The sequence below is a fragment of the Lutjanus erythropterus genome, chromosome 24 (assembly GCF_056507025.1).
Source record: "Lutjanus erythropterus isolate fLutEry1 chromosome 24, fLutEry1.hap2, whole genome shotgun sequence".
NCBI lineage: Eukaryota > Metazoa > Chordata > Actinopteri > Lutjaniformes > Lutjanidae > Lutjanus > Lutjanus erythropterus.
In genome coordinates, this window is record NC_139340.1 from 10,881,131 (window position 1) to 10,906,667 (window position 25,537).

At 40.2% G+C, this 25,537-nt stretch overlaps 1 protein-coding gene across 1 annotated transcript; it reads right to left on the bottom strand.

Moving 5' to 3' along the window:
- Positions 1–421: 421 nt before the first annotated feature.
- Positions 422–25,115, bottom strand: LOC146304745 (heparan-sulfate 6-O-sulfotransferase 3-B-like). Its single transcript, XM_084713924.1, has 2 exons — positions 24,069–25,115; positions 422–1,905 (listed from the first exon to the last, which is right to left on the bottom strand). Exons 1-2 carry the CDS (start codon positions 24,608–24,610, stop codon positions 1,149–1,151), a joined length of 1,299 nt encoding a protein of 432 aa, XP_084570050.1. The 5' UTR covers positions 24,611–25,115; the 3' UTR covers positions 422–1,148.
- Between the last annotated feature and the right edge of the window lie 422 nt (positions 25,116–25,537).

Consider the following 25,537-nt stretch of genomic DNA (forward strand, 5'->3'; position numbering starts at 1 on the left):
CGAAGGCCTGTTGTTTGTCGAAATGTTTCAAAATAGATTGTTTTTCCTACTGGAGTGCAAATGGGATGTCGGATGAGCTGAGTACTGTATGTTTGTCAGATTATGGAGGGAAAAAAGCATTCAGAAGGCCGCTGGGTTTCTTCTATTTTCTGCTGCGCCAGCGTCACGGTCAATTGAACTTTAAATGATCAATTTGGAAGCGAAGAGCCTGTGATCAATGAGCTAATGGTGGAAATACCAATGTTCTCTCTTTGTGATGTAAGAGCACTGAAACTGGCTCTGACAGCCTGTCTTTCAGGCCTGCAGCTCGCCTCTCTCCTCCTTGAGAGAGCGAGAGAGAGAGAGAGAAAAAAAACGCCTCATCAATGTGCGTCAGTGTGTCTGTGCGTGCGTGGATATGGAAGAAGTTGGCACACCGCAGGAAGATTTCAGATTTTTATGGTGAGAACATGCTGTGAAAAAGGAGCAAGGCAGAACACGTTCATGTACACATGCGTACCAGAGAGTCCATCAGGGACAAATTTACATCACTGGATGCTGCATATTTTTATTGAACACATTTCCTGCGAGAAATTGCCTTGATTGTTTCTGTATATTGCAGCTTAATCAGTCAGAAAAGAAAGAAAAACACACCGCAGACTATTGCCAAGTTTGTGCTTTGATATTCTTATGAAGCCAAACACCACAGAGTAACTACAAGATTTCACTGATCAACACAGCGCTATATCACAAACATGACACAGAGGATCCTTCAATTCATTCACCATTTTTAAAATAGACTAAAACTGGCCTTCCTCATGAAGCACATTAATTTTTCAGTTCTACTAATTATTAGCGAATTTTTAAGAAACATTTTCACCGCTTTGAGAACATTCAAAGCACTTGCTAATGAATAAATAAATACAATTCACAACTGCAGTGCCAAAAATAGCCATAAGAAAAAACATAAATACAAAATGTTTATGTTGCCATGACAATTACATCCATCATAAATATTAAGACACCATTCGGCGGTCCAACGAAGCGCTATGAGGCTATGAGGGCAGGAGGTTTTGGCAGATTCACAGCAGAGAGGAGACGGAGGGAGGAGAGTAAAGCACGATGAATCAAACAGCGATCAGTCAGTGTTTTTGGTTCCTCGACTCTCCTCACCACCGCACCACCTGGCTGCTGTAGTCCTCTGTCGTAGCTACCTCCTCTAGCACCTTCACCTCCTTTACTTCCTCCTCCCCTCCTCCTCCTCCTCCTAGTCTCCACAGCTGAGCCAGATAGGTCCTGTGCATGCGCTGCCTGTGCTGCCTCTCCTGCCACCTCCTCAGACGCTCCTCCTGGTGCTGCTTCTGCCGGTTGTACTGGTAGCGCCGCAGGAACAGTTCCTTGGCGTACTCGTACAGCTCCACGTCGAGGGCGTTGAGCCCCTCGATGCGCCACCGCACCTTCTCGCTGATTCCAACGCTGGCAGCACGTGTGCTATTGATCTGCGTGAAGGCCCGGATGAAGCGCAGGCCGAACGTCCGCTCGAACAGGTACTGCGTCTTGCGTTGGAACTCCGTCAGGCCATAGAAGGCCATGTTGCGCAGGTTGGCCTTGGCGCTGGCGAGCAGCACACGGCCTCGCTCCAGCTCACTAATGGAGGACATGTTGTAGCAGCCTACCAGGCTGAGGTCAGCTAGCATGCGGACCTGGCGGTTGTTGGCGAGGTTAGAAGGGCAGCTCATGAACTCTGACAGGGACACACCTGTCCAGTCTTCACCGCTGTAGCAAGCAGGGAGCTCATCCTGAGTGGGCGGGCGGCCATCACACATGTGGAGGGCGGTTTTCCAAGTGGCCCCACGTTGCACATGCTTCCACTCACTGAGGTAGCGTGACACAGGGTCGCGTAGCATAGTGATGTAGTAGAAATTCCTGCAGACAGATAAGGAAATATATAAGATGAGATGACACGTTAGATCAACAACAAGCTTGTGTTCCGACTTTCTTTGACTTAAATGCAAACTATACAGGATTTTCCCCAAAAAATGAAAAGATTTATATAAGCATAAACCCTCTCAACCTTCAGCCTTTACAAACTAAACTGCATATTTTACCTTGAAAGGATCAGCATCAAAAAAGGATATTCAGCTTTCTGAGATATGCCTGTATTCTTTGCTACCTGAGAGATGAGAAATCACTCTCACATCTGTATGTTAAATATGAAGCTACAGCCAACTGATCTTAGCAAAAAGACTGGAAACGGGGAAACAGCTAGTCTAACTATCTGTACCACCAGTTACTCTAAATCTCAGTAATTAACACTTGACATCATCATATCATTGGTTTCAAAACATCTTCTCAAGGGACTGCTGTTGAAAAGTGGCCAGCTGGCTAACAAACTCAAGATTTGGGTTCAAACTGCAAGATTTCTGACAGAAATATCCATTGTCCTTAAATTTTATGTCATATGACATTTTTTCAAATGCAAAAAAGTAGTGTCAAGTGTACAACACTGTGCTGGGCTATTTTCTTTTTTACACAACAATTTAATGTTGCTTTCATGCTAAGCTAAGCTAACCACCTGCTGGCTGTTGCTTCATATTTAGCCACTGGACATGAGGAGTATTAATCTTCTCATTTATCTCTTGACAAGAAAGCGAGTATGCATATTTCCCAAAATATCAAACTATTCCTTCAAACATTTTCCTTTCAACCTCTGAGATTGAGTCTCCTCTCCTGCAGGGACACACTTGCTAGCTATCACCATTTGTAATTCACTCATATAATGTCAGAACAACAGGTAACTCTGTCAGTGAAAATGGTTTTCATTTCACTGTTTATTACTTTTTTTTACCTTTGTATAGATAATATGAATTTTATTTCGGTCAAATAGCCCCTGCTTCTTAAACTGAATTGCAGCAGCCCACAGTATTAAGCTGAGATGGTACCTGTGTGTGCAGTGAATGATACCAAGGTTGAAGAAACTGTCTGGCAAAACACCATGAGCCACATTTTCAGCACAGTGAAGGAGGAATGAAACTATACATCAAATTTCTCATATCCTGCTGCAGATAAAAAAGAAATATGAGCAGGAAGAAATACCACAGCGCTGGAAGTTTATAGAGAGCACTGAAAGTGTGATTAGGGTTTAAATGAAAAACATCATCAAGTGCGTCTGAGGGTGTTAGAGAATAATGACACAGAGAGCAATGCAAACCAAGCATGTATAGCATTTAATATCCTGCAGATGTGAAATGATTTTTGTTTTTGTCACACCAATTTGCTCCTGCCTACCTCTAATGAGTTTTTTTTCTGTCTGCGGCACCTTTCGTGTTTCTGGATCACTCTGAGCTGCCACGAACGGCGCTTTTCGAAAATTGCTGTAACCCAGCTGCACGAAAAAGCTTTCAACTGACAAACACAGCTTTCCGCTCTTATCTATTGAGTTCAGAGATGACCAGCATAACAGTGAGGTGACTGAAGGAGTCAGCGCTGGGAGAATTTCAGCCATTTTCAAAAAAGTTTTTCAAAAGGAAGACAACATAGATAAAAGGGAAATTGAAAACGTTCATCTTGTGCGCAAAGATCGCCGTGACCTTACAGTGTCAGCGAGAGAAACCAAATAGAAAGCCCAAATAAAAAGCTGAACATTTTATTTCTTTTCATTCCTCAGGGCTGCAGTTTACCGTCTGGGAGCTTTCATTCAACAGCTAAATAAAGAATTCACATTCAAGGACATTTTACTGCAGTGCCGCTCTGGAAAATTCTCTTTAAAACCACATTACAAGAGCGGCCAGTTTTCGATACATAATGTGTTCCTTTCCCCCCTATTGTCTTATAACTTGTTGGTGCTTTATTTCTTGGACTGCCTGTTACCCTGCTGGTGTAGAGCAGTGTTTTCCATTTGATTTCCTCTCCTTGTGAGCAAGTCTCTGTGGACTGAATTTGGCCAAGAGCACAGACCGCTGTGATGAGCTGGATGGGCTCCCAAAATCAGATCCCTGACGGTTTGTGAATTTCTTTGTGTGCTATATATACAACACACTCGCTACCTGAGTGTGTGTGACCGTGTGAATAAGTGAGGACAGCCAAAACACACACACTGTCATATTTCACCTGGCAAAATACTTAATTTGAGTAACCGCTTCTTCTTTTTTTTAATCAATAAACCTAGACACCCGTCATAGTTTTATCTGCTACAACACAGTGAAAAACTGGGAATAGCGACAGTTTATTATGAACCCTTGTCCACCTTTTTTGCTCAGTTGTAAAGGCACAATTATTGTAGTAGGGAAGAGGCTAAACATATGACAGAATATAAGAGCCACATTTTGCAAAAATGCTTCAATAATATGTCTTCTTTCAGACAAGTGGAAAGAAAACACTTTGTCTATTTGTGTCTGTAGATTTCTCCTAAATTGACCGTCTTCACGGCAGCCAAATTGATAAGAAATAGCAGGGTAAACACAAGCGTTACCAGTGACACTAATTAAGGTCAAATTCCATTTAGGGTAATAAAGTCTTTCCAGTGAGCAAGCGCGCACAATAGCTGCACCCTGACTCTGTTTGACCTGGAACAGAGCCTTAATTAGTATCATTGAAAACACTTGTGTTAACTATTCCATGTCAAAATGGCTGCTGTGAAAAAGTTCTATTCATTAAAAGTTAGCATTAGATAATGTCTTATTTGCATATTTAAATAGACACATTTGGAAAACTTGTAATAAAAAATAGTTGATTACAGATTTACAGAGTGACAAAAAGAGAGATCCATAATGCATGTAGTGTTCTTCTTCCAGTCGGGTTATCTGTGGAAGATTAGATGTGTTTAGATCACTGTGGACTGAAAACTTTCAATATTTGATCTGATCATAATAATAATGATCCGAACTATAAACAGCCACAGTCAACATGTTTCATCTCACTACACTGATTAGTGGAACAAAACGTGTGACGTTGAACATGCATCTTATTATAGTCTAATTTCATATGACAGATTTACTGCAGTCCTGTTCTGTTCTGATATACAATAAAGGAGCCTTTGTTTATGCAAATGAAAAAATAAAGCAGTCTTTGTTAATGATATTCAATCACATCTGTTCAGTTTCTCAAAACAGACATATTGGTCCTATGAGCTGTTTAATTGATTATTATGAGGAAAATAAAGCTCTGATGCAGAGACAACGTTGTTGTTCTTTATGATCCATGTCTTTTTAACGTAATTTGATATCTTTTTATGTGATGAATCTCACAAGGCGAGGGCTTCATTACAATATTAGTTGGGGAAAGACAAAACTCCTCAGTCTCTTAATATCTCCTGTCACTTCAGAACATGTAATCCCCTCCCTGTCCAGCAGTTGTCCCCAGTGTATTGCCACCTTTCCACGTCAGCTGACCTCCACACCTGCTCCAGATTCCCTTCTCAGCTCCGCAGTTAGTCACCGTTCGCTGCCGGATCATCTATTGTGCCGTCTCAGCGAGACTTTATGTCTTCCTGTACCTGCCAGCTTAGTTGAAGGTGCAATATATGATCAGCCTCACTGATGTCTGCAAAGAACTATTTGCTGTGTAAAGATATAGGGGAGTAATGGCATCCTGAGCAGAGAATAGGTCACACTCCCTCTGTGTGTGTGTATGGTTATTCGAGCTTCTCTGCTTGTCTAGTCCGACTTTGACTGCGTGTCAGTGCATGTGATAGGTGTCATTTACACTGGGAGCGCTGGGTACACGTCCTCATCACTTTCTGAAATGGTTGATTTAGTCCCCATCACTTTTTAAAATCATAATGATCAAATGTTCTTCAAAATAGCTTGCAACAAGAAACTGTTTGAGAGTTGTTTACTTGCACAGTAAGAAAACATGCGAGTGAACTTGACTGATGACCCTAATGTTACCATGCAGCGTGGAAACAACAAGGCAGTTTAACTCATTTAAATCATCCAGTTGATTCAGTATGTTGTTTTCTTATGCAGTTGTTTCTATTTTTGTCGTATTTTAGGCCACTGATATTGGATTTTGTTACCGCTGGGCTGACTGACAGACTGGTGCTTTCTACAGTAGATACAAAATTGGCCTTGTTGGATTGACATGATGTTGCTGCTGTGGATGCGATGGATGACTGCGCTGTCCGTACTGTTTTGAGTTTTATGAGTATTTTTCATATCAACTCTGTTAGAGCTGCAGAGATTAATTGATTGATTGAACTGAATATCTTTGGGTTGTGGACAAAACAAGACAGTTGTGTAGTTGAGATCTTGGGCTTTGGGAGACACTGATCGACATTTTTCATCATTTTGTAGGTCTGGTTATAGTCTAAACGCACTAAAGTATGTTTCTGAAAACGCTTTAGTTGAGAAATTGAGTGACAGAATATTGATCCATATTCGTTCGACACTGCCTGGTTTGAGCAGTGTGTTTTCAGACACTGCTTTCTTTTTTTCCTGCAACTTTATTGAGTTAGCAGAGCGTGTTTTGGTCTTTGATTTGTTTTGGTCTGAGGTGTTGGTGGTCTACTGTGACCTCTAGTGGCAGTGAATGTTGCTTACTGCACCTTTAATGACCCCTTACCTGTCTGTTCTGACTGTCTGCCATTTGCCAAACTCTGTTTTCAGCCAGTTCTGCTTTTACTTTACCTGTTTCTTCTACCGTTATAATAAGCCTTTGCAGATTTTCCTCTGACTTTTGTAGCTTAAGAAAAAAAAAATAGTGATTAGATTTTTACAAAGGATAGATTTGAAAAAAATAAAAGGGAAGGCTGTCATGAAAAGCTTCACTAAAACTGGAGGCACGTCTTACAAAAAATCCTGCTGTCAGAAATCTTCACTTTCTCCTAGAGGAAGAATGATTTAAGACTAAGTTTTGGGCCGTGATTATATTATTTTATACTTGGGTGATTATCCAACTGTGCTTATGAAAAGTTTGTCATTTTGTGACAAAAACATGATATATTCTGTAAAAATGCATTGCTTTCCGTCAGTCCTCAAGAGCAGCAACCATGTAAAAACTGGAGCTTTTACAAAGAGAGCATCTACACAGCTCTAATTGTTTCAAGTTCACTGCTAAACTGAGAAATTTGATTAATTAAGAGAGAAGCTGTGTTACCGTGCAAAGAGTGCACAGCCAAACAGCCTTAAAAGGTCCACAATTTAGCAATTATTGCCAGGCGGCAGATATCAATCAGCTGTGATATATACTTAAGTGAGTGCCGTGATGATATCATGGCAGAACACACCCGCAGACAGACACACCACCCAGAGATAATGGCCATCCACAGTGGAAGCTAAGTGAATTACCCTGCCATCTTTGCCGGGTTGAACGGACAGCATGAGATGGATGGACACACGCGAGCGCCTCACAAAGCGGCCTTTGTTGTACTTCCTGGAAAACAGCTCAGTCTTTTCTTTTCCTCCTCCTGTGCCTATCATCTATCTGTACAGCTAACCGCGAGACAGCCAGATCAATAAATGTCCATGCAACCCCGCCTTTCTGCGTCTGTGCTTTCATCGTGACCTATTGACAAAGAGCAGCAAATGTCAAAGCTCTCCTCTTACTCATGTCAGGGACAGAGGCAGGGTCAGATTATGAAGGTCAAGAATAATTACTCGTTGGAAGAATGGCTGAGGTTTTCTCATGCAGGAACCAGGCAGTGGCACTTTGATGGAGCACTTTTTAGCACTTATCAAGGTAGGAAACGTCTGTGGCATCGCCAGTAGGAGGTGCTCTGCAGGTACTCTCTCATCCAAAATATCTAACAGCGATTTCAATACAACATTTCACACAAAAAAGGGAAATACAGCAAAAATATATCATGATACATGATCGTAATTCTTTTTTGTGTTGATTTTTAAGACAGTTTTGTATGTCTACTGTAAAAGTATAACCAAACTAATATTCCTATTTAAAATATATAGCCCTACAAGGTAACAAAATTTGAAAGAAATAAGTATAATGCACTATTTAGGGCAAACATTTAAAAAAATATATTAATCAAGTGGGTGGTCACGTTCAACAAGAATTTTAACATGGTTTAGACTTGTATTCAAGTACAGTAACTGATAATAAAATGTCTGCATCAGTTACCTGTTCATGTAGCTTACATGTGGTCTCATACAGAGCGTCTTTCTCAAGTGCCTTCATTAGAGTTGTTTGTTTTGGCCTCTGGTTGCGTGGTTGTAGCTGTTTGACTGTGTGCATGCTGTTTCAGATGCTTTCTTTTGAGGTGGTTCAAAAGGTTTGTCATGTTTCCATCTGATGTGTGAACCTCATGTTTGCAGCCTTTGCAAATAACTGCTGTTTGCTCTTTGCCGGTTTTGGAAAAAGCAAACCGGCTCCGTATTACAGCTGTCTGAATTCTTTTTTCGGGACTAGCAACTCCATGCTGTCATACATGTTGCCAAATCAAAAGAGGGAGGAGGAGAAATACAAGGCGCTACCTGCTGTTTGTTGGTTTATTGGTGTGTCTCCTGGCCAGGCATGACATGGACCAGCAAATAGAGTGATTTATGATTTAGCTGAGAAAACAACTTTAGATAGAACTGTGACTGATAGAATGTGCACTGTAGCACGAGTAAAGGCAGATCATGCAGACATATTAATTACTCTTGGTCTAATATCGTCCTATCACACACCCTAACCCAAAAAATTAAAGTCTTAGGATTAGGGGCCATCCAAAGTTGAAATCCTGGGTCTGTGCCTGTTTTAAAAGAGTTGTCTATTAATGCATTTAACAGACAAAAGGCAACATTAGCGTTTATTTTAAGTTTTCAATTTTATGTTTCTTTCCCAATGATGTTCAGCTCTGTTTTTGGTCTCCACAAACACCTCTGTCAGGATTTTTAGCTGTTAAATGCTCTCCGTTGTTCACTAGCTAGTTGCTAACTTCGTCTGCTCTTTGGTGCTTGGAAAGTGGTTTACAGTAATTGTTTTGTTCATATAAAACTATTGAAAATAGCAGCTTTAAATTTTCTGGTGTTTCTAAACTATCCAGTAAAATTTCTGCATACCAAATGAAGAAACAGTGCTGAAACCATCTTTGCCTATAAGTGGCTTACCTGAGCTAAAACAACTTTTTGTTTCTCTCAAACATCTGTCATCCACCCTAGTTTTCTTCAATGCTGCTGCTACGCTCTTTGCTGATTTGCTAAATGTTTTTCTAGTTTGTTTTCTAGCTTTGAGTGAATACAGTCTTCTCTGTCATGTAAAAGCAGAATCATTGTCCATACACAGATATTACAGGTGTCTGTGTGATCGTGCGTGGTTGTTCCTAAAGGTAAAGTTAAATCAGCTTGTCCCATTTTGCCACAGATCAATCCAACGCCTCGCTCATGCCCTTCTCGCTGCCTGTCGCCTTTCTCCACAGCAAACCTGCAAACACTATTGATCTCCCTCTCTCCGTCTCTCTCCCTGATTGTCTCTCTCACTCTCTAAATCACCATCAAAAAGCTGCAGAGGAAACTCGCAGCAAAAGATCGATATCTGCCTTGTTAATTCACTCACTACCATCAAGGACACAGTCATCTCATGATAAAAGCCTTGATGGAAACTATTTATGCTGCTGAAGAGGCAGCTCGACTAAAAAATATCTAGATGGCCAACCATCTTTATTAATTTCATCTATTTACAGCTGAAAATACATCATTTTGCTTTTAGTTGAGGTGTTTCTGAAGAATGGTTTCACTGCTCAGCCTCATATTGTTCGAATGAGCGCTGTCAATAAAGAATCACTTTTGAACATTTCTATTAGCCGAGTTGGGAGAAAAAGCGAATTTGAAAACGAGCACTGGACTGTACATCGATTTCACACTGAAGTCAGGGTGTTGATGGCACACACAGTTGGAGCAAATCCATTTTAAAGGTGTTTCTGTGCCCACAAGGGATGCCTTTAACCGTCGCCTCCAAGTGGGAATTACTATCCGACCAGAAAAAACAAAACCTTCCGTCATCACCATCTCTAGTCACATGCTGTCTTTTTAACAGTTCAATTTTAACTCCCTGAAATCACCTTTACATGCGGTTTGTGATCATGACACTAAAAGTTTTGGGGTGTGAAACACATTTCTCACAATGAACAGAAGACAATGAATCCCATCTGTTAAGAGGAACACAAGCAGCTAAAAGAACACTGCAAAATGCTGATGAAATTAGTGGTCTGTCATGGTTTTGTATCTTCATTCATTCATTCTGGTTTCCCTCATTAGAACCTGAGTGTAAAGACTTTTTGCACCAATGTCACCATTTGGTCAGAAACTCTGACTCTGCGATGTACTGTAACAGTGGTGTTTCTCAAAGTTTTTACACCACGTACTACCTCGACCTAGAAAATATGAGGCTCCCCGAGTACCACCATTATGACTGACATTAAAATACAGGCATACTCTGCACAGAACACAGATTTTATTATTATAAGAAGATTATTTATTGTCGGCTGTTGTCAGCCACAGCCACACAGCAAGGCAGTGGCTTCCTGCCATCACACTTAAGCTCGTAACTATTCATGGATGACAAATGTGTGAACGTGACAATGTAGCAGGTGGTATTTTCATTTAAAATTTTGTAGTATTTTGATTATAAGTTTTAAATGAGTTTCTTTTATTTTTAAAATTTTGATACCACTAGACTCAGCTCAAGTACCACCAGTAGCACTTGTGCCGTAGCTTGAGAGTTGAGGCTGTAAACAAGAGAATGGATTACACGTTCAATATTCAATTCAAGCTGACTTAAGGATGTCTAAACCACAGAAAAGTTTAGGAAAACGTGTTGAAACTGCTGAAACTCACAGAACAGGAGAACGCTGTGCCTTATTTTACGGTTAATAGGTGGTGAAGATCCATACGAGCTTTTTTATTGGAATAATGACCCAGCCATTTTTTCCTTTTCTTTCCTATCCCAACAGAGTGAACTTCCTCGTTTCATTGCCGAGCCCGCACACAGCAGAAAATCTTATGTCACAAAGGTTTACAACCAGTTGGTGTGGATCATCAGTGACGCATACTGTGAAAGCCAAGGTAGGAGCTCAACTTTTTGAACTTAACAAAACATCAACAACAACATGGTTTTGAGGATTTCGAGTCTGATATTCTAGTATTACAACATTTTGGATCAAAATGCTGATTTGTCTTAAACATACTGTATAAATAATGAAAACATCCCTCTTATTAACCCTCCAGTCTCGTGTTTCTGCCTGGTTGTTTTCATCCTGGTTCCAGTTTTCTGACCCAGCCTGTGTTATTCAGATTTAGCCTCAGCCTTTTGTACCTCCTCCTTTTAGTACCCTTGAACAATTTTCAACTAAAGACTCTTAACCGAGTGCTTCTCACTTTCGCGCTTCTCTCTGGGGTAAAATCATCCCACAATGTCAAGTTATGTCCGCTGGCGACGGATACAGGCAGCTGCGGACCCATCTGAACCCAGGTGGAGTCTGAGTGAAGCCAAGGTTATACTCCCAAACAGACATGCACATGGACAGCTGTGGACACAATGGACTCTTAGTAGTTCTGAGACTGACGGAGACAGAGGAAGAGAGGTCTTGCCCAGGAATGCTCAAAGTTATCTTCTCTCTTTTGCCTAGAAGTGGTGGATTTGCAGCTCACGGCAACTTGATTTGGCATAATCTCCGTCTTTTGTTTGATCAGACCATATCTATGCAGTCCTCATTTTTTTTTATTGGTAACTCTTAAACTCTTGATTAATATTAAGTTAGAATTGGGTTTCATACAGGTTTTTAAGAATAAAGAGTAATTCTCTTGAAGCCTTTATCATCACATCTAAATTGTTGATTGCAATTAGTAGATGAAACACCAGCATTTTTCAAGGAGTATATTCAAATTCAAACATATTCCTAGCTTGAAAACATAACTGTTAAAATTAAGATCTCTCCAAACTTTGAAGACTTTGTACAAACCCCGTTGGATGTATTTTTTCCAAACTTTAATTTAGATTATTGCTTTTTTACTGATGAATATTTAATGTAATAGAAAAATACTTTCTTAGGGGCTTCCGCACAAAGAAAGAGAGTACCAGAATTTTAGACAAAAATGAGCTCAAGAATGAAACCAAATCCCCTCTGAAAATGGTCATGTCTGCAGTGAAAGGGGAAGTGTTAAATGAACCTCTCAGCTGGAAGAACATTCAGCCGTTATACCACGAACTACTCTGTGGGTAACACTGCATTTGCCAAAGCAGATAAAATATTAGCCTGGTTCGAATTTCAGCTCAGCCAACTTAACTGTGTGACTGTGGAATGGGAGTAACAAATGGGAAGAGCAATAAAACACAGCGGAGGGGCACCGATTCCCCCAAAAAAGTAAATGGGACTGGCAATTAGACGAATGAAAGAGGAAAAAGGAATGTCAGAGGGTACCGATTTAGCAGCAGCGGGTCTGCATGTTAGAGGGGATGTTATCACAATGACAGAGTGAAGCTGCTCAGCTGCACAGAGACCAGGCAAGTCTCATCACATCAGTCTCCAGACCAAGAGGTCAAGCGGGATCCATTTTCACTCATCTGATTCTTCTCTTGTTCTAATTTAATCTTTGTCTGCCAATTACAGGCAAAATGATCTTCGTGCCCATCTGCGCACAGCAGGATCACTATCCAACAAGCAAGCACACATACACAACATCTACAACACTCTCTTTCAGCCCTGAACAATCTGACACTTTCCCCTCCAGACAGGGTTCCCATGGGTGCTGGAAATCCTTGAAAATGCTTGAATTTTAATGTGGTGTTTTCAAGGTTAGATATTGGATAAAGTGCTTGAAACAGCTTTAAATAGTAAATTGCCTTACTTTCATAATAAAGCACTATCTGACCAGATAGTTTGCTTTTTAGATAAAGAAATAAAATAAGTCGAAGTGAGCCTGGTTGACCAATCCTAAGTCCTGTCTATTTGGAACCTCATTCATCTTTCTCCTTTCCTGTATTTATATACAGTATGTGCTAGTTTGGCTACGTAGGGAATTTTCAATTAAGGCTGTTACACTAAAGTTGGCTATATATCTGTTTAGCTGGTGAATCTGCAGGCTGAATGATTTTGTTGGAGATGATGATGATTTTCAGGGGGGATTGGGGATGATACAATACAGTAGTGCCACTATTTTATGCCACCGTTTAAACGACATCGCTAATAATATTCACAGTAATGTTAGTTCCTTCCCACAACTGAAAATGTAGGAAATGTTAGACCAATGCATAGTTTGTGAACTAGCCCTGGCTTTTCTTGACAGATGGTTTGGAAATGTAAACTCCAACTGCTTCATTTAACCCCTTTATTGTCCTGTCATCATATTTTATTATGGATAATATAAAAGTATATCTGCATGATCACTCACTGACCCTGCCATCTGATTTACTGTGATGTGAAGTGATATTATCTTTTTAAGTACATTCACAGTGTGTACATAACTATGTAATTTACCACTGGTGTAAGATGCAGAAAAAGCTTGAAAATGCACCTTAAAAATGCTTGAAAGGTGCTTGAATTTACTTCGGAAAATGTGTAGGAGCCCTGCGAAACATAACCCAGTTGTAGGGAACAGCAGCATGTAACATCACTTGATAAATCATACAGAAGCACAGATTGAGATGGAGAGTGCAAGCAGAGAAGTGACGAGCAAGGAGACTGGTGCTGCACTGTGATCTTCATTGGTCGCAGATATGAGATGCTATTTTGGGCGATAAAGGAAAAGCCCCAGGGATGCTGGTGTGGAGACGAGGGAGCCGAGAACGCTTCCAGAAAGACGAGGTGTCCAGGCAGGCGAGGGTGTGAAGATGTGGTTTTGCTGAAAACTAGGTGATAGACTGTGTGTGAGAGGAGGAGCTGCAGCCAGCATCTACTTAAACAAATTAAATTATGCAGGGTATCTCAGGGTTCAAGACAAAATCATCTTTGCATAGGAAATCTTCAGGGGACAGAAGCACCCATCTGTTTTTATTGAAATGTGGCTGCATTTCAGGTAGCTACATTTGTCAATTTTTACCAGTGTACATTTGGTTTTTAAACACACCCACGATGAGCATAATGTCGAGGATATCCACGCACACGACAACCTGGCGTGTGCAGCTTTAGCGTCTTAGCCTTAACCTTTGCCTGACATGTTAATCTTTGCAGCTTTGTGAGGTGTCAGCGAGTTCTCTAGGTCCATGTAGATATGGAAAGGATAAATGGGAGACTCTACTCTGCAAAGGTCACATCTACCCACACACAAACTACTGAAGAAATTCGGAAAGGCAATCCACTTTTTAGCAATATGTGAAAGCTGCTTCCAACGCTGTGCTGTATGTTTTTTTTTTCTTGCAGCATTTCAACATTGAGTCCTTGAAAGCTGTGAGTGATTCACAGCTTGTATCATTCTTCTAATTATTAACCTGGAAAATGACGGAAAAGATTGAAATTCAGGGTTCTGGAAAAGAGTCAGAAATGTGTTGAATCTGATGCAGTTCCTGTACAACTGAACAGTTTCATTCCTTGATGACTTCTGCGTCATCCGCAGGCAGTTTGATGGATAGCACATAATGATCTATCTAGCAAAGACCTTCCTCATGTTTTTTCGCCTCTTTTAACGAAATCGACACGCACTGTTTGGTAAAAAGCAATCTTCAATCCAGTCGACAGGTTTTTGGACAAATCTGGACTTCTGGATTAATCCCCCCCCCCCCCCCCCCCGCACTCCCCTTCCTCCACCCCAGTATAATAAAACCTGTCTTCGACTGCCCCTAATCCCCCTAAGGAGTGTAGAGATTACCCAGATCCTCTGAATATCTCACATTTCTTACAAGAATAAAAGACGCTGCTTGCTGTCATGACAGCAGTGCACTAAAGGTTCTGATTTAACAGAAACAACACACTTCATGCTTTGTAGCACTTTACTATCATTTTAAAAAACCTGTTTTAAAAATAATGCTCTAATTATGGGATTAAAATTAGGATACCTCAAGCATTTCTGCTCATTTTGACCCATGCTTGCTTTGAACACAGGAAGAAAAAGAAATAACATCCCAAAAGTCTTTCTTTAATTATAAGGTGGAGTTTCTTTTTATATTTGTCAGATAGTTCAGATAAACGTTAACAAATTAAAAACTGATTTAAATACTGTAAAGTACAATGCAGGATCAAGGTAGGCGGGGGTCTTTAACTGCCAGCCTGGGATCCCATTCTTGCTGCTGTATGTATTCATGAAGGATTGCATGTTGCTATTCCCTGATATTCTCTGTGCAGAATAGAATAGGTTGTTCACAGTGGCAGAGTGGATTAGCAAGTTACCAGGTAACATTTACGATCAGTTCATTGACAAAGCCAGGGTTTTCACTGCGTACTCTGTGATGTTTGACAGAGACACAGACAAAGTCGACAATCGATCAAATTTAAAGTGACAGAAGAGTTGCTGAGTTTGCCCAATGCACAGTTAACTAATGCATATAAAAATCTATAGAAGCTGCTGTGTGCATTTTTTATATTAAGTGTGATGAAAATATACAGAAACAAAAAAGTAATAAAGTTCTTATAAATATTCTGCTTTCTTGCAGTGCTTGAATTTTGGTGTGGGCCCCCTACAAGATGACAATACCATCAGTGATCCCTGAGGTAAAGAAATCAATCACCAAGCCTGCTAAGACATAAATATGTGATAATGTTACGATTATGTGGAATCCATCCGATAGTGGATGGATTTTTTATTTTAAAGTAACAGAAGTGGTCTTCCAGATACCTTTACACAGTGTCCATTTAGCTGCCAGCTAAAACTTGCATTAGTGATACTAGGTATTTTAACTAAACTAGAAGTTCATTGGCAAGTAGAGAATGTATGTGATGTTTTAACTAAAAGTCTTGCATATTTATATATTTACACAGAGTTTTGGTTGTATGTTTTTACAGCTACAAAATTTATATAATGATGGAAGGGATTTCAGTCCAAAAGCAAAGAATGATTATTGTAAAAACTATGATAGTAAGGCTTCAAATTATGACAATTAACTAAGGAATATTCAGAAATGTTTTTTTTTTTTTGCAGAGACTTTGACCAATACTTCTTTCATATGTGTCCTCTAGCTAGAGCTAGCAGCCGATTAGACTCCAGGAAGGCATTGTGCCCTACCTTTTTCTTAAACATTTATTTGTAGAGATTAAACAAACACTAATGTTACTGGCTGTAGCTCCATACTTAACATAGACAACGAGAGTGATATCAATCGAAGTCTTCGCAAGACAAGCTATAAGCATATATCACAAAAAGGAAAGCTATCAATTTAAGGATAAACATTTGCTTTATCTTTAGATTCTAATTAACTAATGTACATTTAAAAACAAAGCTAATAAATTTGAAGATAAAACAAATTTTTGAGGGTCACTTTAGTATCACCATCAATATTTCATAACCCACAAAGTCCCCTTTTGCCTGCCTCCCTCCACAGGGAGTGCAGAGGTCATTTAGCTCTCTGTTGGGCCTAATTGCTAATATTATCATCATTCTGCTGTAAGGCACATGATCAAGGTCACGTTTCCCATGGTATTGGCACAGCAGACCGTGGCATACATTACCATATGCCAAGCCACACAAATGATGATTTTGTTGATTCAGTCAGACGTCACAGACAGGCTGGTGCAGATATGTTGTCACATGTGTGAAGAAACACGCTGTAACACATACCTTCGAATGAGCACACCTTATGTCTACACCTCATTAGCAAACATTTGATGTCATTGCCTCCTTCACTGAGGTAAATCAGTGTCATTTAAGGATAGGAGACACTGACAAAAACTAAATGCAACCTGAGGAAATTTATATGCTTCATCAGCCTACATCACAACATCAGGCTGCAGCATAGGATCTCCCAAAAGACCCGTGCATTCACCTCTTGCCAAAAATAAAACTCTGGTGTCAGGTACTGTACATATACTTCTCCACCCACATGAGGTGACGAATCAGAACATCAGTGAAATGCAACTGTTTCCTGAACAGCAGCGAATGTGAAATGTACAGAATCCAACACCAGTTCAACAACTTTTTCCTCTTTTGTTGTTCTAGTTTCCTTAAAATAAGACTATGTAACTTCTGACGTGTGCTCCTGTCCAGCACCTAGGATTTATCATGTTTGGATGTGTGTGTTTTTATAAACTTATTACTATCCAGCTTTTTGGCTTCGAGTGACAGTTGTGGGAAAATCCTAAAAGCTACTTTCTAGCATGTAGCTAATAGTACATAGCATATGTGGAGCATGGGTATGAAGTTAGTGAGCTGACTTTGTTATACAGCAATTTTTACCTAAACTTTGCCAACATAAGCTACCATTTAGTCACGACTGGTCATACCAGACCACTTAAATCTTAAAGTGTTCTGAATTGAGCTGTGATTTGTTGCTGCATATGAATTCAGCTTTTCTTCTTAGTAAGAAGAAGAATGTCTTATTTCTTTCTTCAAAAGTTTCAGGACCACTTTAAGTCATCACATATTGGCTGAAAGCCATTTGAATGATTTCTGGTTACTGAAAGTCGCATTTTTTTAACAATCCACGTTCTCGTCACATTGAGTTTTTACAACAATGTGCGGTTGTCAGCAGCTTGTAAGAACTTGATGTGTAAGCTTACAGACTGACATTACACTCAAAAGCAATGTTGACAGTAAAAGGGCAGTACTGCGCCTAAAGCATTTAATAAATACTCTCCGCTTCAAATTGAACACAGTTTCTCAATAATATATGTCCCTCTCTGAAATCTCTGCATATGGCTCTTTGGCTGAGGATTTAAACTGACTCACTGTAACTGCAAGGGGAGATTAATGTCAAAAACTTGCAACCAGATGTTTTCCCCCATATAGTCTATTAAGTATTTCAGTCAGACATGGTTTTGCAGGAGGAGAGAGAAAATCTTAAACTGCATTTTGATAAAATCATCATTTTCGCTATAATTTTATCCCTATCCTTGTTTGACTTCAAAATCTCGACAACTTATTGTATATTTTTGCATATTTTAATTTCTTTAGTGTCATTATCATCATCATCATCATAGTGCCATTGCTAAATTAATAGCTAAAACCACCTTAACTGTATCCAGAATGAACTGGGCTAATTAGACTTGCGTTTTGGCCAGCCTGCATTCTTTGCTCTAATCTGAAATAATGAGGTCAGTAATAAGGTTACACTCTCTGACTGCTCAGTGTGAGGCCGGCTGCTGAGGACGAACAGGGCAGCCCGGCAATTGAAGCAGGTTTGACGTCTGGCCTTACAGCAATTTCGTAGCCCGCTGCGATGGTAATGCTGGAGCCCCATGCTGCGAGCAATGCCCTGCAGGAGCCCCTGACCAGTGGTGTGCCTATCAAAAACTACTTGAACAAGTCGTGTATCACTCACTGAAGTTTGTGTACTGGGAGGGAAATTGCCAGACATAAGGAGGGCGTGTGGATGGATGCAGGTTAATGCTTTATGTTAAGTCAGGAGTGAAGGGATAAAGAAAGGATAAGTAGCAAACAAGAAAAAAACAACAGGAGGTGAATTATCTCCTTATAAATGTACTGTGTTGTGATCAAATTCATTGCCACCAGTTGGCTCTAAACGAGAGCTAAAATTAACTAATTGCTCTGATTTAACAAATGTGTTAAAGCCATGCCACTAATTCTCATAAGGCCTCGCTAGGTGAGCTATAAGCAAACTGGAAGTGGTTGCTATGCCAACAAGCTAATTAGTGATAATTTCTTTAATTTTTTGTTTTTGATTCTTCTGTTCATATCTGCTCTGGAGAAACGTCTCATGTCAGCAGCCCACAGTCACAATAGATACTGGAGACTAAACATTTTATTAACAACGTGAAACATTTGCACCTTTTACATTGCAGGTATGGCCGAGCTATATCAGTCTCTTCTTTATGTGCGTGCTGGTGTTTACACTGGTGGGTGTGTAGGAGAGAGGTGACTTCAAGGTGACTATAAAGTGCTCATAAGCAGACAGATGCTTCTGTATTCAGAGAGGACCAGCAGGACAACATCCGCCAAATGTGTTCAGTATTAATCTTATCATAAAGCACAGATACAAGGTGAACCCAGGTATCTGAAGTTTTGACACAACCGAGATGTAGCTTGTGAGGTATTCCATACATTGAGGAATTGTTAGTCACACTTTACCTCGTTTCACAACCCCCCGAGACCCAAATATATTTCATCAGGGACAGAAAGTAGGGAAATAAGGCACCAGCAGAGCCACAGTGAGGTCCGTTCTCACTGAGTAAGACTTGAGTTTGCAGAAAAACCTTCCATTGTGGAGCTACTTTATGTTCACTTAGGTAGCTCAGAAGGAAAAACTGCTACACAAATTTGGATTTTTTTGTGTAATGTTGGATAATTTCACCTCTTTGGGCCTCAAACAGTTATTGAAATCAAATACTATTTACTATATTATTTGAGTTAGACCTATTGCAAGCAACTCACAGAGTGCTCCGTCCACCTGGGCAGTGGATGGAAACATGCATTAAATTTCTTTTTCTGATTTTGATAAAGATTTGCACTACATTTGTGTGGAAACCTGGCTGTAAACATCTGAGGCATAACAGTGTATGTATACTATTTATATTAAGGGGTCTAGGTATGTTGATGATTTATCATTAATTGATTGATTGCTGTTAAGAATTTAGGTTAATCAACTGATACTTAATTGATAGTCTACAAATAATAGTAAATGCACCTCATCTGATGCTGTTTTGTCTGGCTGGAGCCTTTGTTGAACAAGAGAACTTACACTTAAAATGAAAATGAAGAAAAAATCTGTGCATTGTATCTTATTAATTATTTAATTATTAATGATCAATCAATTGTTTACATTGTCAAACAATTAGGGAAATGCACAAAATTTGCAACCCCAAAAACATTGGAAGCCACTGGCTTAATCTTAAGCAACATGGTGCAGATATTTGCCTCTGATATGTTGCAAAGTATGAAGTAGCAAGAAATAGAACTGCTGCTTAAATTCAGTATTTGAGTAAATGTGGTCTTTGTGAGGGTTTGTAGGAATGCCATGTGTTATAAGAACCAGTGCTGGGTCTGAGGGCTGAGATAGGACTCTCTTTGCAAACTCCATCACACCCTGCTGGATGTAGCCTTAAGCTAAGTGTGGGTGTCATCCATTCCCACGATGTTTGATCCCTGACTGCCTGCATCCCCATCGCTGTATGTGACTTGTATAAGACAGGAGTCATCCTTTAATATCCACATGCTATTACTGAGTTGGATTTTGTTTTTTTGCAATCAGACTAGGACAAAATGTTTTTGAGTGCTTAATATTGGTTCAGCCGTATGAAATACTCTCAATGATTATGTCTGAACTTCAGTTTCCAAGTACAGTAAAAGGGGATTATATATATACTGGAAAAAACAAGTATAATACTATAACCTCTCTTAACTTCTTTTGAGGGATCAGGGCTGAAATACAAACAAAGCAGAGAGATCTTACAGAAGAGGGCAGAGTAGCATTAAATATTATGCTGAGCACTAACATGCTTTAGCACAATTACAAACACACACGCACAAACTCACTGCCATTCCCTTGCTGCCTTTACTGTGTGCGTCAGTAAGTACAGTCCATCATGCAGGGGGCAACCCTGCCCGAAGTGACAGGACAATAGCCTTTCAGGTCTGATAAGACTACGACATGAAACCTTGTGGCAACACATCATCGAGTGTATAATACGTTTTGTGTTGTCTTTATTCTGCAGTTTTAATCTACAATGACAGGAGGCCTTCACTTAATTGTTGGTCTGTTTGGCGTAAGGGTTCCTCGATATCTATTTTTTTGCAAAGTGTGAGGACAGAAAATCGACCAGGCATTATCCTGGGGAAATGAAAACTTCATGTGACAGATTTGTGGCTGTTGAATGAGCTATGAGTCATTGCTCGTCTAACAAATTCACAGTTATAGAATGAGTTATGACTCATGGTGCATTTGATACCTTCTTCTTAAATATATATTTATATATATATAAACGTTGCATCTGGTCATATATGACAACTGTGCACACAAGACTTCACTTGTAAAAGCTGTAATTACCAAGGACTTAGAGAATTTATGGATCATGAAGGACAGCATATTTCCTTTTTATTATTTCTTTTTATTATTTTATCAAAAATATGTGCATTGCAACGTGAAAATAGAAACTGCAGATATAAATTCGTCCTTGACCTCTGACCTCCCTCTGGAAGGGGCCCAGGCAGATGGATTATTTCACTGCAGGGGATCGATGAAGTATCACATTATCTGTGAGTACTTCTCAGCATCGCACGTTGCAGTATCATATTATGTTAGATATCTTCTGGTGCTGCGACAAACCACAAAATAATTAGACTGTAAGTCGACACCCACAGGAGCTCATTCACTCGTTAGCTCTGTGAGTGGAAACAACCCTTCTCTTGTCAAAATAATAAATAAAAGAATCAACACTTGAAAGGATAGTTTTGACTATTTTAAGTGTGGTTGCATGAGGTACTTGTCAATAGTCACTGTATTATCTGCTGTAGCTAAGCAATGTATTGTTGTGGACACGGTCAACAACAAAAGGTAATTTAACCACTTAAAAAAGGTCCACCTAAAAACATCAGTATAAGTTTAAATATATGATATATTTAGATATTTTTACCACTTTACTTTGCCATCAGACAGCCTTTTCAGATGAACTACCACTGTTATACAAGCCAAATATCGCTCACACCAAACCAACCAAACTCCATAGGCAAAATAAGTAATTTTACCGTACAGCACATGGGAGTCGCTGGTGTATCGATGCCCTGATCTGTTAGTTTGTTTGTCTTATTCTGTGACTTTGGTGAATCCAAACTACCCTTTTCTAACACCGAAGTCACACAGTAACACAAACAAACTACCAGATTGAGGCAGCAGTAGACAAACAACTCCTGAGGTCGATAAGGTAAAATGACTAATTTTGCCTATAGAGTTTGGTTGGTTTGGGAAGAGTGATATTTTACTTGTACAATGCTGGTTTCCCATTAGAAAAAGGTGTCTGAAGTCAAGGAAAGCACTGAGAACTAATTATAGCGTTAACTTTAAATTATGTTTTTTAGTGGGTCTTTCTTAAATATGTTTTGCTGCTGATACACACTGGGACTCCTGCTGCCTCCTAAAAACCAGGGGCATGCTGACCTCCATCTACTGCAGGTAATGCACTTACTATGGACAAGTACCTCATATGACCCCACTTCAAATAATCAGAACTGTCCCTTTAATAGCAGGAAAATTGCTGCGTAGGCCCAGATTTGGTCCCATCTTTATAAATGAAGCCAACTCATGTCTGCAATCAGCCTTGTGCACAGCAAAGTGTCAATGTTAATGAGCGCAGATTTGTCACTGACTATTATATTGAGTTGACAAGTGTTGACTGGACTGTTGTTGATTCACTCGCGGTGCTGATACAGCTCGGAGGCGCCTCTTCAAAACAATTTAAAAGCGTTAAATTAAGTGTGATGGCTGCCACAGAGGATGGTTAATGGATTGGAAGGATTCTTGAAGTCGCTCCCCGTCCTTGTCGACCCCCTTTAACGCTCTCAGTAACATATGGAGATTTGCCCTCTGAACCGACTGCAAGGTAAATTGGCTTCAACACGCAGCCGGCACACCTCAGAGGACCCTGCCCTTCTTAAGTGATTTACTCCCTTAAGCTCAGCTCGATCGGTTCTGTAATTACAGGAAATTGAAACAGACCTTCAGTCGAGGAGCCCGGTCTGTCTGCTGGCTGCTGCTGTACAATGTTGTGCGAGTGTTAACACTAAACAGCTCTGTATGCTGCGTTACATGCCAATAAGAACACGCATGTCAGGCGTGAGCGGCCCTGCAGGAAATTGAAAAGCTGAGGAGAAATTGGTGCCACAACCTACACTGTTAAAAAATCCAGTTACCTTTGACCCAGTGCCTCTGGGTAAGTGAAGAGAGCTTCACAGCTCGCTGCAGTCTGCTGACAGAACTCCTCTTGTACGCTCAAAAAACATCCAGTACAAGGCTGCCGCTAACGATTATTCTCATAATCGACAAGGTCAGTCAACGTTTCAGAAAACTGAGAAAAATGCCCAATTTATTGTCTCCAAAAAAACCCCTCATATTCAATTTATAATATTATCAAACTGAAGGATGCAGCAAATGTTTGACCTTTTTTTTTTTTACCTCATATGTTGGAATCCATCTGTCAGTTGACTAATCAATTAATCAATTAATCATGTCAGTTACAGTCAGGACTCTGTTAGTGCGCCCTCATAACTTATTGAATGCTTAGAGTACAAGTCTATTGTGATTGATTACAGCTCAGATTAGTTTTGCTTGTTTGCTCGTTAATTTGCTTCCTGTTGAACTCGCCTGTTCAATGACTCACTGACTCATTCATTCACTTCATGAATGAATGATTTCATATTAAGACAAAGAGTCTGAGAGAGAGTGAGTGAATGAGTGAGTGATGAATAAATGAATGAGTAAGTGAAGAGGCAAATGAATGAGTGAATGGTGACTGAAAGGGTGAATAAATAAGTGAGTGATTGCGTGACGGAGTGTGTGAAAAGGTGACTGAGTAAGTCAGTGAATCAGTGAGTAAGAAAGTGAAAGGGTGATTAAATATGTGAGTGAATGAGAGAGTTAAGGGGTGAATTAATAAATAAGTGACTGTGTGAATAAATTAGTGATTGAGTGAAAGGGTGAATGAATAATTGAGTGCAAAATTGACTAGATGAATAAGTGAGTGAGAGAAGGGGTGAAAGAAGAAGTGAGTGTGTGAGTGAGTGAGTGGATGAATGAGTGACTGACCTAATAGTGAAAAGATGAGTCTGTGAATCAGTTAATAAAATAAGTAATTATGCTCTATGAGAGTGAGTGAATGAGTGAATGAGTTAATAACAAATTAATTAAGAAAAATTAAGACTTAAAAACAGAGTAAATGAGACTATGAGGAAGCAAATCAGTGGATTAGTGAGTAAAAATATGAATGGGTGAATTTGTTAAGGATTTAGTTAACAAGTGAATGATCAAACCAAACTGCATTCAACATTTTATTAATTTATGGGACAATAAATGAGTGGGTGTCTGCCCACTCACTGACCACACCTGTCCTGCAGGTCACTCCTCACCTTTTAGTCTTCGGGGCACTCTTCTTGTCCCTCTTGTTCATCACCACGGGCACACAGCTCGTCAGCTCGGTCCAGTCCGCGTGCAGCCCGCAGCTCCAGCCGGTGGAGAACCGGGAGAAGAGCCACGACTCGGCTTTCCCGGGCCGGTGACAGGTGCATTTCCTCTGGCCGGGCATGCAGTCGCACGGCTGCTCCAGCTGGATGTTCTTGACCAGGTGCCGCCCAAACGTGGTCCCGCCGGTCTTCTGGATGTGCAGGAACACCATCACATCGTCCCCTCGGATGTTGAAGTCGACGTGTCTGTCCAGGTCCCGCTCCGTGAAGTTAAATTTGGACGTGATTTTGGAGGGAAGGTCCTCGTCCGCCTCCGGCTCGGTGTAAACTAACTCAAACCCCGATGAGTAGCGCTGGAAGAGCCCCTTGTCGTCACTTCTGAAGTAGCAGGTGTTGCTGTCCGCCGGACACACATACTGGTAGCCGATCATTAAGAAGAGCACCGCCGCGATGGGGACGAAGATGAGTCTATTGAACTTCTCCTCCATGGTGGAAAAAACTGTAAATCACGCCGTCGGCACAAACGGTAACGTGATGTCCGAGTCGTTCTCCTCCTCCCCTCGTCTCATCCTGCAGTTTCACTTCAGGTCACGGTGTTGAGCTCCTGTCAGTTAATTAAAAACCCGGAGTTTAAAAGTCACACTGTCAGGTAATAACATGTCCTGCAGGAGAACAGGTCCGCGTCTCAAACTTCAAGTTGACGCACTTAACACTCACTTATTTCCTAAAAAAAAAAAAAAAAAAAAAAAATGCAGACAATTATTTCCCTAAATGTGTAAATCTGGTCGCGTTATAACACCTTTCCCTTCCAGACGTCAGCGTGAGACGGCACATCCCCGCCGCGTGAGGAGCGTTGGTGCTCGGCTGTCCTGCCAACTGCTGATCGGTATCTGAGCCAGGAGCTCCGGAGACAAGTTAAACCAGATTAACACGGTGTCTTCCGGTAAACACTTTCAAAATAATAGTTTTATTATAACCTAGTGCAACATTTAACTGATTTAAAATGACAGAATAATAAGGGAGCGGTCTAATTATTTTATAGTAATTATTGTTTATTATTATGACTACAATATTATAAATGATAATAATAAATAATTATTATAGTGACATGATTTTTTTATTATATTATTAAAGTAATTTAATTATTTCCAAGGTGTATATGTGTATATATAGTAGGGGCGTCACAGTTTTAGTATTAAATCAAAAATTGATCAAAATGATCTTTCAGTTTCAATGACTACAGTCAAAGGCAGAATTGGCCATTCTTCCAGTATTTCTGCGTACTTGTGGGCTCTGACGTGCGTCTGAAGGAAAAAACAACACTTTGAACACTTGACTTTACAAATCAACACTTGATAGTCTAACAATGGATGAGGCATCACTGCAAAAAAAAGCTTAAATCAAAAAAATTACAT